The sequence below is a fragment of the Phyllobates terribilis genome, unplaced genomic scaffold (genome assembly GCF_046119375.1).
Source record: "Phyllobates terribilis strain yellow unplaced genomic scaffold, ASM4611937v1 Scaffold_5__5_contigs__length_657084704, whole genome shotgun sequence".
NCBI classification, from domain to species: domain Eukaryota; kingdom Metazoa; phylum Chordata; class Amphibia; order Anura; family Dendrobatidae; genus Phyllobates; species Phyllobates terribilis.
The window spans coordinates 526,964,655-526,984,303 of NW_027362765.1; the positions used below are offsets into that span (position 1 = coordinate 526,964,655).

At 42.3% G+C, this 19,649-nt stretch overlaps 1 protein-coding gene across 1 annotated transcript in view; it reads right to left on the reverse strand.

Moving 5' to 3' along the window:
* Positions 1-19,209, reverse strand: part of NODAL (nodal growth differentiation factor) — a 45,544-nt gene extending 26,335 nt beyond the window's left edge. Inside the window, exon 1 of the mRNA XM_073681695.1 lies at positions 18,918-19,209. Within this exon, the coding sequence (XP_073537796.1) occupies positions 18,918-19,209 (292 nt within the window). The remainder of the gene's footprint in view (positions 1-18,917) is intronic.
* Between the last annotated feature and the right edge of the window lie 440 nt (positions 19,210-19,649).

Sequence of the window (19,649 nt, forward strand, 5' to 3'; positions counted from 1 at the left end):
TTACATGGTAAAATTTTAAAATCAATGCAGCGAAGTCTGAGGCCCTCGATGTCTCCCTCCCTAAATCCATATAGGATTCCATCCAGTCCAACTTTCCCTTTGCCTGGCCCTCACAGGGTATCAAATACTTAGGAATTCCTATTCATAGAGACCTCTCCCATCTATGTTATCTTAATTTTGGGCCCTTTATTGAACAATTCCATACAGACCACGGTTGGCAAGTTAGAACTGTAAGATTCACTACGTGAACCACTGGTGTTTTGTGGAAAAGCACATGTACACCGCGTTCCAAATTATTATGCAAAAAGTGTTTAGGAGTGATAAGGGAAGAATTTGTTTGTTTGTCAGTTAAACTCATTGATGGTGATGTGTGTCAGGGCTCTTTATATCACTGTAAGCAATTGCAGACACCTGTGCTAATTAGTTTGGCAGGTGTGTCCAATGAAAGGCAAGACTACTTAAGAAGGCTCTCTCACATTATTAAGCAGCCTACATTTTCTGCCAAAATGGGAAAGAAAAAGGATGTGTCGGCTGCTGAGAAGCAACAAATTGTGGAGTGTTTAGGTCAAGGCATGACTACAATCAACATTGTGCGATGATCAGGATGAAGTGTCTTGGCAATCAAGAAGTATGTAGCTGATTCACAGTACACACGTGTGCGTGCTGATAAGGGCAAATTGAGGACTCTTTCCTACAGGCAATTACGTCAGGTTGAAACAGCAGCGGCAAAAAAGCCTTGTCATAGCAGCAGACAAGTTTTTGAAGCTGCTTGTGCCTCCAACGTCCCCCGAACAACAAGATGCAGGGTCCTTCAGAGGTTTGCAGCTGTGCATATGCCATCCTGTCGACCTCCTCTATCCACTTCACACAAGCAGAAACGGCTCCAGTGGGCCAAACATTACATGAAGACTGATTTCAAAACTGTTTTGTTCACGGATGAGTGCCGTGCAGCGCTCGATGGTCCAGATGAATGGAGTGGAGGATGGCTGGTTGATGGACACCCCACGCAAACACGGCTACAGCGCCAACAAGGAGGAGGTGGAGTAATGTTTTGGGCTGGAATCATGGGGAGAGAGATTGTCGGCCCCTTTAGGATCCCTGAAGGCGCTAAAGATGAACTCCATAATATATGTGGATTTTCTCAAACAGCACTTCCTGCCATGGTTCAAGAAGAAGAACCGTGTATTTCACAGCAAGATCATTTTTCTGCATGATAATGCACCATCTCATGCTGCACATAAAACATCTGCATCTCTGGCTGATATGGGCATAAAAGGGGACAAACTTATGGTGTGACCCCCATGCTCCCCTGACCTCTACCCCATTCAGAAGCTTTGGAGCATCATTAAAAGGAGTGTCTATGATGGCGGGAGGCAGTTCACATCTAAGCAACAGCTCTGGGAGGGTATTCTGTCCTCATGCAAAACAATTGAAGCAGAAACCATCCAAAACCTGACAAATTCAATGGACGAGAGAGTTCAGAAGCTCCTTTCGAACAAGGGGTCCTATGTGAAAATGTAACATCACCTAGAATAAAGTTTTGAGTTGAAAACTGTTTGATTTCAGTTTCTAACAACCTGCTAATGCTTATAATTTCAAAAATGACCATTTTTTTGGTCTTTATTAAAATGAAAAGGTTGATCGAAAAGTTTGGGGGATCTAAGAGTGTGGCAACCCAGTAGTCATGATTACTTCGAATTCTGACAATATGAGGGTCATGCTGCAGGTAGTGCAGCAAGAAGGCACTTATGTGTCTTGCGCATCTCGGAGCCCCAAAATTATTTTCCGGGCTAGATGCAGCTAAAAATTATTTTTAATTTTAAATCTGGTGAAGCTTATTATAGATGGCCTAATAGGATCAGTGCTGCACACTGCTACAAAGCCCAAATTATTTTCCAGTCAAGATACAGATAAACATGATTAGTAATTTGAAAGCTTAAAACGGTTGGTAGGGTGATTTTAACCAATCATCAAGCTTTTACTCTCCCCAGGATGACACAGGGGTAGAAAAGTCGTTTCGGATCCATGATTTGTTCATCTTTATGAACGTGAGTCTGTCTACATTATCAGTGGAGAGCCGCGTGCGCTTATCTGTCAGCACACCACCAGCAGCGCTGAACACACGTTCAGACAGAACGCTGGCTGCGGGGCATGACAAGATCTCCAAGGCGTAAGTGGCTAGCTCCGGCCATTTATCCAGATTGGAAGCCCAAAAAGAGCAAGGGTCCAGTGACACAGTCGTGGCTTCAATGTTTACTTGGAGATACTCCTGTACCATCGTCTCTAGGCGTTGACTATGTGTCAGACTTCTTGTCTCCTGTGGCCTTGCAAAGGATGGGCTAAAAAAGTGGTGAAATGATTCCGCAAAATTGATGTTACCAGCAGATACTGTGGTTCTGTTACGGTTTGAGTGCTGAACACTTGACGGTCCCACGGTTGGCAAGTTGGAACTGTGAGATTCACTACGTGCACCACTGGTATTTTGTGGAAAAGCATATGTAAGATTCTGCAACAGTCTCTGCTGATACTCCTGCATGCGTGCATCCCTTTCTATGGCAGGAATAATTTCTGCAAATTTACTTTTGTACCGGGGATCTAACAGTGTGGCAACCCAGTAGTCAGGATTATTTCTAATTCTCACAATTCGAGGGTCATGTTGCAGGTAGTGCAGCAAGAAGGCACTCATGTGTGTTGCGCATCCAGGAGCACCAAGTCCCTGTTGTGTTGGTGGCGAGGTAACAATCATGCTTCCTTCCTCTGTCCTCTCCCCCCAACCTCGCACAACAGAAATGTGATCAAGGTCTCCCTCATCTGATGAGTCTTCCATCAGTTCGTCCTCCACTTCTTCCTGGGCTCCTGCACCTTCCTCACTAGTTTGGCTGCTACCATGCGCCCTGGTAAAACCATCTCCCCCACCCTCACATGCCTGCCGCCTTGGTGCTGCCGACCGTCTGGACCTTGCAGATGTTAGCCCTTCCGCATACAACTCCTCCTCCTCTACTTCCTCCACCTCCTCTTGTGCCACCACCTGACTCCGAATTCTGTTTAACATGTACTCCAGCATGTAAATCACCGGAATAGTCATGCTGATAATGGCATCGTCAGCACTAAACATCTTCGTCGCCATTTCAAAACTGTGCAGAAGGGTGCATAGGTTCCTGATCTGAGACCACTCCTCCAGCGTGATTTGCCCCACCTCTGAATCTCGTTGGCCCAGGCTATACGTCAGAACGTATTGCACCAGGGCTTGTCGGTGCTGCCACAGTCGCTGCAACATGTGCAGAGTTGAATTCCACCGGGTAGGCACATCGCATTTTAGCCGGTGAAGTGGCAGGCCCAACGACTTCTGTAGAGATGTAAGTCGCTGAGCTGCGGGATGCGAACAGCGGAAGTGAGCACACAGCGACCGTGCCCTCTGCAGAAGGCCATCTAGTCTGGGATAGTGGGCTAAAAATTGCTGGACAACCAGGTTCAACACGTGAGCCATACAAGGCACGTGTGTGACATTGCCCCGGCGAAGGGCCGCACCCAGGTTTGCAGCATTGTCGCACACGGCCTTCCCTGGTTTCAGGTCCAGTGGAGACAACCATTCATGAAATTGGTTCTCCAGAGCTGACCACAACTCCTCAGCTGTGTGACTCACATTTCCCAGACATTTCAATGTAAAAACCGCCTGATGACGTTGAGCCCTACTGCCAGCATAGTAAGGAGGTGTGCAGGATCCCTTCTGCGCAGTTAGAAAGCTTGTGGCATGACCAGACAGGCTTTGGGTGCAGGTGGAAGACCGAGAGGAGGTTGAGGAGGCAGAAGCAGTGGAGGAACTTTGACATAAAGAGGATTGACGCACAACTCGTGGGGACGGCAAGACTTGGACAGCAGCCCCTTGTCCTGCTGTCACCATAGTTACCCAGTGCCCAGTCAGCGACATGTAACGCCCCTGTCCATGCCTACTCGTCCAAGTGTCTGTGGTGAAATGCACCCTGTCACACACAGAGTTTCTCAAAGAAGCGGTGATGTTGTGTGCGACATGCTGGTGGAGCGCAGGCACACCTTTCTTTGAGAAGTAGTGCCGACTGGGCATCTGGTACTGGGGCACTGCGACGGACATAAGGTCTCGAAAATCCTCTGTGTCCACCAGGCGGAAAGGCAGCATTTCTGTAGCCAAGAGCTTGCAGATGGTGAAATTCAACCTCTTAGCTTTCTCATGGCTAGGAGGAAATGGTCTTTTACTTGTCCACATCTGAGGGACCGAGGGCTGGCTATTGTGCTTAGACGGGGTTGATAAGGGTGTCCCCGGCAAACTGCCGGTCTGTGAGGAAGATGCAGGCGGACATGTTAGGTTGCCTTGATCCAAAGGTGGTGCTATCGATGTCGGACAGCGCTCAACACCAGCTGGTGTTACCACCTCCAAAGAAAATGATGACCTGCCAATCACGCTGGCTGTTGCGGGTAAAGAGGTGGCAGGTCTGCGCCCCAAAACAGGTGTGACTGCTGTCCCCCCAGTCACAGAGGATGAAGAGGCCGCGGATGCACAAGATATGGCAGACGGTGATTGGCCCGGCCGGCTAGGCCGCATTGTAGCACACTGAGCTTCCCACTGCAACTTATGCTTCATGTCCATGTGCCGGTTCATGCATGAAGTACTCAAACTATGTATTTTTTGGCCTCTACTTAGCTTTTGCTGACAAATGTTACAGATAACACGAGTTGGGTCATCTTTATCGATCTGAAAAAATGCCCAGGCTATGCAAGGCTTAGCACCCATGCGACCTGAAGAGCCACCACGACTTGTGGTGAGAGGCAGAGTTGTGTTTGAGGATGCAGTTGTTGACGTGCTTCCAGTACTACGTCTCTGTCCAGGAAGGCGCAACCTGACCTCGTCGTCACTAGCATCTTCCTCCACCTCCTCTGCTGACCTCATCTCTTGGCTGACTGTGGGTTGACAGTAAGTGGGATCTCCGACCTCATCATCATCACCCTGTGCGTTATCACACCCGTCGTCCTCAGAGCCAACCTGTTCCTGCCCTGACAAAAAACTAAAGTTGTCGCTCCAATCAGGTATTTGAGTCTTATCATCGTCTTCCTCATTGTCTCCACCAACAGGAGTTACAGTTTGGGAATGAGGGTCTACATTATGGTCAGAACCTTCTGCGTCTGGTCCTGGATCCGACTCACAAAGATTCTGGGCATCAGTGCAGATCATTTCCTCGTCTGGATTCACAGAAGCGCTGGAGTCGACCTCTGATTCCCAGGCTATAGTATGAGTAAACAGCTCTGCAGACTCAACCATCTGTTCTACCTCATACTCAGACGGGCAGCTGGAGATTTGGGAGCTGTGAGGAAGCAAGTGCGATTTGGGTGACACCTTTGAGGACTGGAGTATTTGTGATGTTGAAGTTGATGTGGAGGAGAGCCAACTTAAAGGAGCACTTGATATCCGTTGAAGCACCTGCTGTTTTTGTGCCTCATCTGGAATTTGTAGCGATTGGCGTGGCCGTAAGAAAGGGATCTTATCACATTGTCCGCTAAAAGAAGTAGACATTTTAGTTTGGCTGGAAGATGGTCTTTCTTCTGCACCTACCCCACGGACACAACCTTTTTTCCCCTTCCCAACACGCCTATTCCCCTTTCCACCAGCAGCAGGCCTTTTTCCACTCATTTTGGTGGTTAACTAATTCACAACTCTGGAGTTGTTTGCACAAAAAAACAATGGATGGTAACCGAGCAGAGCTGAGTGGCCAAACTGTGGTATTAGGCCAAAACTATTGGCTGGGCTAGATGCAGAAAAAAATTATTTTTAATTTGCAACCTGATGGAGGTCAGTATAGATGGACTAATAGAACAAGTCCCACACGCTGCTAGAAGCCCAAATATTTTTTCAGAGCTAGATGCAGAAAAAAATTATTTTTAATTTGCAACCTGATGGAGGTCAGTATACATGGACTAATAGACCAAGTCCCACACACTGCTAGAAGCCCAAATATTTTTTCAGAGCTAGATGCAGCAAAAAATTATTTTTAATTTGCAACCTGATGGAGGTCAGTATAGATGGACTAATAGACCAAGTCCCACACACCGCTAGAAGCCCAAATATTTTTTCAGAGCTAGATGCAGAAAAAAATTATTTTTAATTTGCAACCTGATGGAGGTCAGTATAGATGGACTAATAGACCAAGTCCCACACACTGCTAGAAGCCCAAATATTTTTTAAGAGCTACATGCAGAAAAAAATTATTTTTAATTTGCAACCTGATGGAGGTCAGTATAGATGGACTAATAGAACAAGTCCCACACGCTGCTAGAAGCCCAAATATTTTTTCAGAGATAAATGAAGAAAAAAATTATTTTTAATTTGCAACCTGATGGAGGTCAGTATAGATGGACTAATAGACCAAGTCCCACACACTGCTAGAAGCCCAAATATTTTTTCAGAGCTAGATGCAGAAAATTTTTTTATTCAATTTGCAACCTGATGGAGGTCAGTATAGATGGACTAATAGACCAAGTCCCACACACTGCTAGAAGCCCAAATATTTTTTCAGAGCTAGATGCAGAAAATTTTTTTATTCAATTTGCAACCTGATGGAGGTCAGTATAGATGGACTAATAGACCAAGTCCCACACACTGCTAGAAGCCCAAATATTTTTTCAGAGCTAGATGCAGAAAAAAATTATTTTTAATTTGCAACCTGATGGAGGTCAGTATAGATGGACTAATAGACCAAGTCCCACACACTGCTAGAAGCCCAAATATTTTTTCAGAGCTACATGCAGAAAAAAATTATTTTTAATTTGCAACCTGATGGAGGTCAGTATAGATGGACTAATAGACCAAGTCCCACACACTGCTAGAAGCCCAAATATTTTTTCAGAGCTACATGCAGAAAAAAATTATTTTTAATTTGCAACCTGATGGAGGTCAGTATAGATGGACTAATAGAACAAGTCCCACACGCTGCTAGAAGCCCAAATATTTTTTCAGAGATAAATGAAGAAAAAAATTATTTTTAATTTGCAACCTGATGGAGGTCAGTATAGATGGACTAATAGACCAAGTCCCACACACTGCTAGAAGCCCAAATATTTTTTCAGAGCTAGATGCAGAAAAAAATTATTTTTAATTTGCAACCTGATGGAGGTCAGTATAGATGGACTAATAGACCAAGTCCCACACACTGCTAGAAGCCCAAATATTTTTTCAGAGCTAGATGCAGAAAAAAATTATTTTTAATTTGCAACCTGATGGAGGTCAGTATAGATGGACTAATAGACCAAGTCCCACACACTGCTAGAAGCCCAAATATTTTTTCAGAGCTAGATGCAGAAAAAAATTATTTTTAATTTGCAACCTGATGGAGGTCAGTATAGATGGACTAATAGACCAAGTCCCACACACCGCTAGAAGCCCAAATATTTTTTCAGAGCTAGATGCAGAAAAAAATTATTTTTAATTTGCAACCTGATGGAGGTCAGTATAGATGGACTAATAGACCAAGTCCCACACACTGCTAGAAGCCCAAATATTTTTTCAGAGCTACATGCAGAAAAAAATTATTTTTAATTTGCAACCTGATGGAGGTCAGTATAGATGGACTAATAGAACAAGTCCCACACGCTGCTAGAAGCCCAAATATTTTTTCAGAGATAAATGAAGAAAAAAATTATTTTTAATTTGCAACCTGATGGAGGTCAGTATAGATGGACTAATAGACCAAGTCCCACACACTGCTAGAAGCCCAAATATTTTTTCAGAGCTAGATGCAGAAAAAAATTATTTTTAATTTGCAACCTGATGGAGGTCAGTATAGATGGACTAATAGACCAAGTCCCACACACTGCTAGAAGCCCAAATATTTTTTCAGAGCTAGATGCAGAAAAAAATTATTTTTAATTTGCAACCTGATGGAGGTCAGTATAGATGGACTAATAGACCAAGTCCCACACACCGCTAGAAGCCCAAATATTTTTTCAGAGCTAGATGCAGAAAATTTTTTTATTCAATTTGCAACCTGATGGAGGTCAGTATAGATGGACTAATAGACCAAGTCCCACACACTGCTAGAAGCCCAAATATTTTTTCAGAGCTACATGCAGAAAAAAATTATTTTTAATTTGCAACCTGATGGAGGTCAGTATAGATGGACTAATAGAACAAGTCCCACACGCTGCTAGAAGCCCAAATATTTTTTCAGAGATAAATGAAGAAAAAAATTATTTTTAATTTGCAACCTGATGGAGGTCAGTATAGATGGACTAATAGACCAAGTCCCACACACTGCTAGAAGCCCAAATATTTTTTCAGAGCTAGATGCAGAAAAAAATTATTTTTAATTTGCAACCTGATGGAGGTCAGTATAGATGGACTAATAGACCAAGTCCCACACACTGCTAGAAGCCCAAATATTTTTTCAGAGCTAGATGCAGAAAAAAATTATATTCAGTTTGCAACCTGATGGAGGTCAGTATAGATGGACTAATAGAATGATGCTATGCCCAAAAGATTTTACTTCACTAGGTGCAGTAAAAAAATTGGTATTCTATACACAGGTGGTATATCTTGCAACACAGATAGGCTACTCCACTGACTAACACACTCTGCAATAGGCCAAAAAGGATTAGCTTTGCTAGATTCAGCCAAATGCTGTGAAAAAAACTTGCACAGCACTGGCACAGACCTGCCTGGCAAAAACTGATAGGAACTGATGTAACCTAGTCCTGAAAAGGACTCCAATTACAATTAGTCTTTACTCCCACAATCTATCTATTTAAGAGCACAGACCTGCCTGATAAAAGTCGTAGGAAATGCTGTAACCTAGTCCTTAAAAGGACTGCAATCACAACTATTCCCTACTCCCAAGCTATCTGTATATTTGTGCGAAAATTGGCTTGAAATTAACAAGGTATAGCGCACACAGCAACAGCGGTGCCGTCTAACACGCAGCTGCAGCAGTGAGAAAATGGTGGCGACGGGGAAAATGGCTTGGTCTTATAGGGCAAGGACATGTGACATACACTGCCAATCACACATGCCCTTGCTTGTGTGAAAAAAAGCACTTCCCTCCGTGTGTGCGCTGCTGATAGGCTGACAGATTGCACCTCCCCACTGCAAATGCGGGAAAGAGAAAAAAAAATGGAGATCTTCATTGTTCCTGCAGAGATCCATCCCCTGCCCCTCCCCCCGCCCCGCTGTACACTCAAACTGCGTATTAACATTAATTTTCATCATTACTGAGAAAAAATCCAGTTATGATTTTGGTGCACGAACAGTTATCGAACATAACCTCGAACAGCCGAATTTTTCTCAAATTGTTCGTGTTCGCCGACCGGCTCGAACACCGCCCAAAACAGCTCGAATTTGAGATTGGCGAACAGTTCGAGTAGAACAACGCTCATCTCTAGTCAGTACGTTTACAGCGGTACCAAATTTATATCATTTATATCGTTTTTCTATGTTTTGGCGCTTTTACACAATGAAAGCTATTTTATAGAAAAAAATTTTTTTTTTCATCGCTTTATTCTGAGAGCTATAACTTTTTGATTTTTCGGATGATGGAGCTGTATTGTGGCTTGTTTTTTGCGGGACAAGATGACGTTTTCAGTGGTACCATTTTTATTTATATTCGTCTTTTTGATCGCATGTTATTCCATTTTTTGTTTGGCAGTATGATGATAAATCATTCGTTTTTTTTTTGTTTGTTTTTTTACCATGTTCACTGAAGGGGTTAACTAGTGGGACAATTTTATAGGTCAGGTCATTCCGGATGCGGCGATACCAAATATGTGTACTTTTATTGTTTTTTTTTTCATAATATTATTTATTGATGGATACATTATATTTTTATTTTTGGTGGATTATTTTTTTTTTATATTTTTACAATTTTTTTTTTCACTTTCTTACAGTTTTTTTACTTTTTTACTTTGTCCCACTATGGGACTTTCACTTTTTTTATTCTGATCGCCTGCATAGCATAGCGATGGAGCACCATCCCTGTGCTATGCAGGCAGTCAGCGCTGCACAGTGAGAAGATTGTTTGGTCATGCACTGCGCATGACCAAAAAATCTTCCTGCTGTCTGGTGACCCGGATGTTGTCATGACGACATCGGGTCGTCATGGAGGCCGGAAGAGGAGGTGAGTATTGCGATCACCTCCCCTTAGCCACCGCAATGCTGCGATTGACTTCGATCGCAGCATTGCGGGGGTTAATGTGCCGGGAGCGGTGCGGGACCGCTCCCTACACATAGTACCGGGTGTCAGCTGTGACAATCAGCTGACACCCGGCGGCGATCGCGCCCGCACAGCCTGTGTGTGTGCGCGATCGCCATGACGTACTAATATGGGTCAGGCTCTTAAGTCCCAGGGCACAGATGCGTATTAGTACGTCATGGGCTTTAAAGGGGTTAATATTAGAGGTTAGGACCGTCCAAAATAGAGTCAACGTGACGTGGTGGGTTGGCTTTTACATTTTTTAATTAAAATTATGTGCGTGTTTGTTTGTTTTTTTGCAGAATTTACCAAACTGTTGATTTGGCCACTCCTAACATTTCTGCTATCTCTATGATGTATTGCTTCTTTTTTTTAAGCCTAATGATGGTCTGTTATTATTATTATTTATTATTATAGCGCCATGGATGGCGCTTTACGTGTGAAAAAGTGGTATACATACCAAACAACAAGTACAATAGTTTGAACAAAACAAGTTGCCGACTGGTACAGGAGGAGCGAGGACCCTGCCCGCGAGGACTCACAATCTATGAGGAATGGGTGAGGATACAGTAGGTGAGGGCCCTTGGCTGAGAGTCTGCACTTTAACCCCTTAGTGACCAAGCCATATTTTACAGTTCTGACCAGTGCCACTTAATGAGGTAACTCTGGAAAGCTTCAATAGATCCCACTGATTCTGAGAATGTTTTTTTTTGCGACATATTGTACTTCACGACAGTGGTAAAATTTATTCCATGTGACTTGTGTTTATTTGTGAAAAAACGGAAATTTGGCAAATATTTTGAAATTTTCAAACTTTGATTTCCTATACCCTTAAATTAGAGAGATATGTCACACAAAATAGTTAATAAATAACATTTTCCACATGTCTACTTTACATCAGCACAATTTTTGAAATATTTTTTTTTAGGAAGTTATAAGGGTTACAAGTTGACCAGCAATTTTTCATTTTTCCAACAAAATTTACAAAACATTTTTTTAAGGACCACATCACATTTGAAGTGACTTTGAGGGCCCTATATGACAGAAAATACCCAAAATTGAAACAATTCTAAAAACTGCACCCCTCAAGGTGCTCAAAACCACATTCAAGAAGTTAACCCTTCACGTGCTTCACATGAACTGAAGCAATGTGGAAGGAAGAAATGAACATTTAACTTTTTTTCACAAAAATTTAACTTAAATTTTTATTATTTTCACAAGTGTAACAAGAGAAAATGGATGAAAAAATTTGTTGTGCAATTTCTCCTGAGCATGCTGATATGTAGGGGAAAACCACTGTTTGGACGCACGGCAGGGCAGGAGCGCCGTTTGACTTTTTGAACGCAAAATTGTCTGGAATTGAGAGCGGATGCCATGTAGGGTTTGGAGAACCCCTGATGTGCCTAAACAGTGAAAACCCCCCACAAGTGACCCCATTTTGGAAACTACACCCCTCAAGGATTTTATCCAGGGGTATAGTCAGCAATTTGAACCCATAGGTACAACACAGAATTTGATAACATTAGGTCGTCATATTGAAAAAGTCCATTTTTTTAACAAATCTTACTTTAGCCCCAAAATTTCTCACTTTTGCCTGAGGTAACACCGAACAGTGGACCCCACAATTTGTTACCCACTTTCTTACAAGCACGGCGATACCCCAAATGTAGTCAAAAAGTTCTGTTTGGACAAACGGCAGAACTCGGAGCGGAAGAAGCAAAGCAGGTTATACAATTGCTCTGTGTTGAATGTTCTGCGAGCCATAAGTATTTTCTATATGCCTACCTAAGAATAAAGTCTAAACCTAATTTAACACTACTAGACGTAAACATTGAGAAAAATCCCAGCGGTTGCTGGGTGCAGCGAGGCAGATCTTGGCGGGCGCACTGGGCATGCGCCCACCTTTTTTTTTCAGCAGAAGAAGGAGGAGGGCTGGAGGATCATGGATCTGGTACCTAAGGTTCCGTGGGAGGCTCGGGGACCCGATTTCTGTTTTCTCTGATATGTTAGTGACGCGCCCCCTGGGCCATATTCTTTAAGGGAATACCCGGAGCCGGATCAGATGGGGGTTGTAGTCTCCGAGTGGCTGTGACCCGGTCCGTGCCCAGGGTGTCAAGCTCAGTGTGTGGCAGTCCTTACTGATGTTACTAAAGTTCTTTTATGTCGACTACGCCACCCATTGAATTGCGGTCACTACGGCCGCCGCTGCAGCAGGGTCCGCTGAGGCTGATGGTGTTTGTGCAGCTTCGGTAGTATAACCCCCAACGGGAGGGGTATAGCCTCAGGGGGTCAGGTGCAGAGGATGGTGGTTGTGGAAGTGCAGGGAAGATGGTAATGAGAGTCAGAGTCGGGTTGTGCAGCTCAGGGTTCTTTACTTACTGCAGATGTTCCGGTCACTCCGGCCTTGAGTGACCACCCGAGCCGTGCTGCGTCCACCAGGTCCTGGACTCGGCCAACCCCCAAGTAGTTCTGGAGCGTGGTTCTGAGCTCCCGTTCTGTCCTGTCCTCGTCTCTGGCCTTCCCCACCAGGGATCCACCTATGTCCGGCTCCCTCGGACCTCTTGTTGGCGAACCCTTTTGCCTCTGGGTTCCCTGACCCTATGCGTGGTCTGCCTTCCGGGTGGATATGGTGGGTGGCCGTGGCAGATGCTGCCCACGGCCTCCGGTCTCTGGCTGAGGTATGCTGTAGCCCCCACCAGTTTGGGATCCGGTACCCTGTTGCCAACTCTTCACCCTGTGGTTGTATTTGGGGTCTCAGAGTTCCTTCCTTCTCCCCCTCTGGGTCTTTCTTGCTCTCCTCTCTCACTCTTGGGCTGGGGCTGCTCTGCTCTTCTGCTCTCTTCCACTGCTCTGCAAAGTCTGACGTCTCACTGACTGACTTCTCACAGACTGACTGTGGCTGACTGACTGACTGACCCTGATCTTAGATGGTGCCCACCTTATATACTCTCTCTATGTGTGAGCTCAGGTGACCAGCACCCAATGAGCTCCTACCTTTACCCAGGCTGCTCCCCCTATCTGCCCCTACACTACTGGGATATTCCACCCCCCTCCCACTCCAGCCAAGGACAGACTCGGTCGTACCTGCACATTTCTAAGTGGGAGTACCGTTGGGATGTATGTAGTGCATGCAGCTGACTGAGCTCAGTTCCACACTCCATCCTTACCCGGGAGTGGAATATCACACCTCTGGGTTGAGGTGCAATACCCCTGTAGCAGCCGAATCCTCAGGGTGCTACATTAGATCATATTAGAGGAGAGAGAAATTAATTTTAAATCATACTTTTTTTATGTGATCGTCGTTATTTGATGAATAACGACTATCAAGTGACAAGGGATGTAAAAACCGGCCCTGATCATGTTCGCCAGGGTCTCAGCTACCCCGGTAAGCTGAGACCCCGAAGATTTACCGAAGCTGGGGGGCGCTATACTCTTATTTCTCAACGCCGTTAAAAAGCGGCACTGAGGAATAAGTGCCCTTACCTGCCGCCGTTAAAAGCCATATCAGCAGTTATTAAGGGGTTAAGCCCATAATGATAATATAACTATATCTTGAATATGTTTTGGTAAACATATGTAAACAGATAAAATGCCAAAACTTGTGTCACTATCAAAATATTTTTGGAACTAACTGTATATATAGAATTGTAGCATCAAGGGGGCAAGGAATCACTTCACTGCCCTAGTCTTATGTTGAGTCATAGATAGGCTTTTCCTTCACTGAACACAAAGGTTCTGTTCACTATTTTTCCCTGTATCCTAAAACCCCGGTATAGACAAAGTGGCTTATTGGTGCCCTCTCACCCCACAATATTAGGGGTGCATGCCCCAGTTAAACTCCCCTAGTTATGTCCTTGGCTTTGTGTCAAAATACTGTTGCTAAGGCACAGGTGCAGAGTGAATTCAGGGCATGCAGCACCCAAGGGGCATTCCACACTTAGTTATGCTAAACCAGGGTTAACAAGATACAACAATGGCTCACAACATTTAATCTACAGCAATGAGTTAAGGTGAATTTACATTGGTTGATTATTACAAACGGCTTTCCTAGGAATGATCATTTCCCGATAATCGGCCAATATAAACAGGCAGGCAATTAAGCCTGCCCCCAAATCATGTGTAATCAGGATCTACGCTGCTGGGAAAAATGGTAGCCTCTCCGCAGAGAACAGTCTATTATCAATTGTTCTGCGCACATGGGAAGTGACTATTGATCAGCAAACGTGTAGGCAATCTGGCAATCTGCAGTGGTTTTCAGCTACTGGGCATGTAATGTAATAAACCCTTATATAGATGAGAGGACCACATGCAAAATTCAAAATGAAACCCTTTTATGATACTCGGTTTTACCACTCAGAACAAAAAGGTCTGATTTTTGTTACTCCTTGACACAATTCGGCACCCAGTAGCACATGGTATGAGACCAAACAAGGCTGGGTCACCTCTCGTTATGGAAGCCACATGGTCTTCTTCTATCTATGTACACCCTAATCACTAGGACTACATCCAATAAAGCCTATTGAGCAGACACTTAGCACCCCCGCTGATCCCAGTGTTGGAGGCTGTCGGAACTGCTCAGTTATAGAGCTGCATAGCACAGGTAAGTAGAAAATGTCAGACCTAGCACCACAATTTATCTAACTGCATGTTTCTGCCAAAGTGCCCATAAGGACAAAAGAACAGAGAGGACGTGGGACAAGAGAGGCACCAAACATACCGAATAATTCAATATATACACAATATCATGAAAAGTTATACAAACTTTTATTGTTCTCAAGACATTAAACACCACCATTTAAAAACATAGCTAAAAGACATGAAAGACAAAAAAAGAGACACATGAGCAAAAGAATCCCCTTAAAGAGATTAGCATATCAATTCCATATAGTCTAAGATAATATACAATAGATCTGTGCAAAAAAATTATTCAGTAATTGTGGTACATAATTTCAGTATCCCTAATATAAATATAATAACATGATTTGAATAGATCAATAAAATATCATGATAGGAGAATATCTCTAAAACCCAATCTGTATCTAGTAGTTCATGATGGATTCTCACAAGGAGGATATCCAATATATAGAGTATATCCTAAAGATTGGTACAGAAGACAATAATATAAGGATAGAGAGAAGATAAGGGTACCAAAAATGAAAATGCACAGATGAAAAAAAGGGAAGATATCAATAACCTACGCGTTACACCATACGATTATGGCATAGCACAGCTTCATCGACTGCATAGTGATCGTGGCTGGGTACTGCACATCTACCCCCTATTCAAATCAATAGGGGGTGAATGTTCAGTACCATTCCACGGCCACAATACAGTCGATGGAGCTGTGCAGCTCCATAGTTGAGCAGATCCGTCCACTGCCGACATTGGGAAAAGCTGATCGGTAGGTGTGCTGAAGGTCGCACCTCCACCGATCAGATATTGATGACCTATCCTAAGGTAGGCCAGGAATGTTAAAGTCCCAAACAACCTCTTTAGCATGAGATCAGTGGAGTCCAACCCCTGGCACCTCCACCAATTAGCTGATATTTGCTATGATGAATAGAAGAGAAACTGCAGTACTCAACAACGGACAGTAAATAATATACAGAGCTTTGGTGTTCTGCTTCATACATTGCTTACTGTACATTTGGACTCTGCAATAGCAGATTTTATCTAATTGGTGTGGGTGCTAGATGTCAGACCCCCATCGATCTCATATTGATCAATTATTCCATTGATAGGTCATCAATAATTTAGTACAAGACAATCACTTTATAATACACTTATTAATATACAACATTAATTTTAACAATCACAAAAGACTATATTTATAATGTAGTAAAGACTAAATTTCTTATAGAGACATCAGTAATGGTATAGGTATTTCATAAATACTGCCATGTAACAAAACTATAACTACTCCAAAACTTTACTTGTTCAGCGAGCAGATTTGAAATGTGGTTGATTGAATTTAAAATCTTTTAGTTAAAAGTGATGAAGTTCAAACTAAGAAACAAAAATGTAAAAATTAGACGCTGCTTTCAAAGTAGTGCAGAGGACTTTTACTGAACTAATCCAATCATGTCCTTGCTGAAAGTAATTCACTTAGATGTGGATTGCAGTAATGCAGGTGTTAAGAGTTTTCTATAGGACTGTCTGACCCACACCTAAATCAACTGCTCTTTAGTCTGTAAGAGAACAATACTGGTGAGGACTCCTGTTGGGCTGAAGGTTGGCAGAAGTCTTCTGATTGATGAGACCTCACTCAGATGTGTCCAAGAAAAGGATGTGTATTGGTGCTGTGTCTGTTAGGACATTGTTAAAGAGTGTCTGGTTAAGAGATTTATACTAGAATTTTATCAAAGTAAGCACATCAAAGTAAAAGAGTATGAACAATCTATGGATTTTTGTAAGCAATTCCTGCTCTTAAGTATTTCCATATAAGACAGGAATGCAATTAGCTAAATATTTGAGCCCTGATTCATTATTACATTTCCACCTTTGTTCTGGGGTAAAACTGGTTGTAGTGTCTTTTTTTTATTTGCACTTTATTCATTACTTAATTTGCGCTTGTTTTATGTTTTATTTTTTTGCTTGTTTGAGAATGTGGGTGTGATTTTACATACCCAGATGTTTTAGCCTAATTCATCATTTTCAAATTTTCAAAATGTTGCACTTTTTTTTTTTGCACAAATTTTATTCTAGTACCTTACTGGGATACTCAATATATCTCTTTCTTATTTTTGCGCAGTTAAAGACTGGTTTGCAATATTTTAAAGTATAATGAGACTGTTTGGTCTAAAAAGGTGATTAAAAGGTAAAAAGCAAGAAAAAAAAGATCATCTTTGATTTTGCGCAAAGTTCATCAATGGCGATGAATACCACAAGTGAAAAAAGAAAAGTCACTTAAAGAAAATAAAATGATGAATCGGGGGCCATGGTCTTAAAAATAATTCTAAGAACATTGCAATAAGTGGAATTCTAAATCAAACACTGAAAAACATAGGGCCATATGTATAATTATATCTCACATATGGCCCATATGCTTACAGTAGCATCATCGTAAGGCTCTATCGTCACACATCATAATTGCTGCCATTATATCGACTCAGGCATTTTATCTGACACCTTCAAACTTCTAATAGGTTTTATCAAAATCCTAACTGTTACAAACTGCTGGTCCAGATAAGCAAATTACAATACCATGGAGCTTGACTGAACGAAATAGTTTATTTAACTTGCCATTGATATTGTTCCCTAAATATTACATATTATCATATGTAGATGGGGTTATTGGAGTACATATAAATTTGAACAACAGTGTATCTCTGATCGGGTGACATATTACATAAAATGTTCTCATGGATTGAATGACACATTTTTGGGAAGCAGACAATAGATTGTAATATAAAATATTAAATTTTACTAGCTGTCCTGCTAAATTTGTGGATTGTTCATGTCTTTATTATGCATATTTATATTAATAACCATAAATCAGGAGATTGACCTTGATGGAATAGGAAACAATGTTACGTTTAGTTCCTATAGACATGTGTAAAGCATCTCAGATAGGTGGTATTAGATAAATCAGTGGATTACAGTAGCTTGGATTAACACCAGCTTTCGAAATTGAAGTTCTCATACTGGAGCTATCTCTTATGTTATAAGAAAAGTATAATTGTTCTGCATGGTGATTTGCTTAGAAACTTCTAGGAGAGGAATTCTGTTTCTTATGTCAATGGTCAAACCCATATCAGAAAATGACTTCAGGTTTTCACCTACATGATTGATTGCATAGTGTGCCATCCTCCCTGAAATCACCAGCTGTTTTACCATAAATTGGCACTTTAGACACACTTTAAGGCTCTGTTCACATTGAAGATTTTGCCAATCTGTTATATGGTCGTGTTATTTTTAATGGAAAATACAGCCTAATCTGAATCACATTCCCTGTCCAAAATACTCCATATTAAATCAATGAGGTCTGCTGTGATTTGTTGTTATCTGTTTATATCCGGATCCAACATACCTGTCATTTATTTTTTATTTATTTAACTCTATACAGCACCATTAATTCCTCAGCACTTTACAGACATCAGCCTTGCTGTCCCCATTGGGGCTCACAATCTAGATTCTCTATCAGTATGTCTTTGGAGTGTGGAAAGAAACCAGAGAATCTGGAGGAAACCCACGCAAACACCGGGAGAACATACAAACTCCTTGCAGATGTTGTCCTTGGTGGGATTTGAACTCAGTGCTGAAAATGAACAGTGCCAACCACTGAGACACCGTGCTGCCTGTGACTTTTTATGAATGGTCGACGTATGACTAAAGCCTTAGACACATAAATTGACCATGAAAGCAATATATTTGATGAGGGCACTTGCTCAGTAGCATATCTCTGTTTTCTGACATCCTTAAGACAGAGCTAAGTATTGATGCAATGATTAGCAATTAGGCAGATATTTAGTAGAAACATAGAAAGGTAGAGTTGGAAGGGACTTTCAGGGTCATCTGGTCCAACCCCCTGCTCAATGCATTATTATATTGTGTCAGAATATGGCACAGTCACTCTAATACATAAACATAACAGTCAGCTATGGCTAGGAAGGTCATGAAACACAGTTGCTTACTGAAGATTGGGATCTAAGGAATACATAGGCATACAGATCTAGGGTCTTAAGACAGAATAAATGGAATAGATGTGCTTACTTTTAGCTGCAAGGCTCCTGATAATATCAGCTTGACTGGAAGGAAAGTCAAGTAGTGTCGCTGGAGTCAGGCCTACGCCATGCTTGGTATCCAAATGATGAAAACGTTGGTAGAGGCTGAGCATGAGATTGGGTAGATGTGGTGAGCCTCTATCCAGGCTTGCTGCTCCATCAGTCCTGTTGAGATATTTCTGTAGAGTACCAGAATCCGATCTAAGGTGGCTTTTCAATGAGTAACAGATTGCTCCAGGTATGAGTAGCAACAGGAAAATACCATAGGGGGAGGCAGCCATCATCACCATGTATGTGGGAGTATTTTCTGGTGTTATCTGACAACATACAGTCTGCACTGGCTTTATATTGGGCTCATTTGAATGGCTAATGCATATTCACAAGTCTATTAAGTGGTCACTCTGTCTAAGCCAATTGTAAACTAAGGAAAAAGTAACACCTTTGGCTAGGCACTTCTTTGTGTTCCTACACATGGATTAGAGAAGATAAGACTATGGGATAGATGCAGAACAAAAAAATAGAGTATTTATAGTGTCCAAAGCTGCATCTGAACATGTCTGCATCCTGGGGAAAACAGCACAAAATTAGCTACTTTAGGATATATTATAATGAATTGGGACATCTTCTATTGAATTTCGGCAATAAGTATGGCAGTCTGACTCATATCAACATATAGCTGGTCGAATCATTCTAACAGTACAGACAGACAACATATGATCTA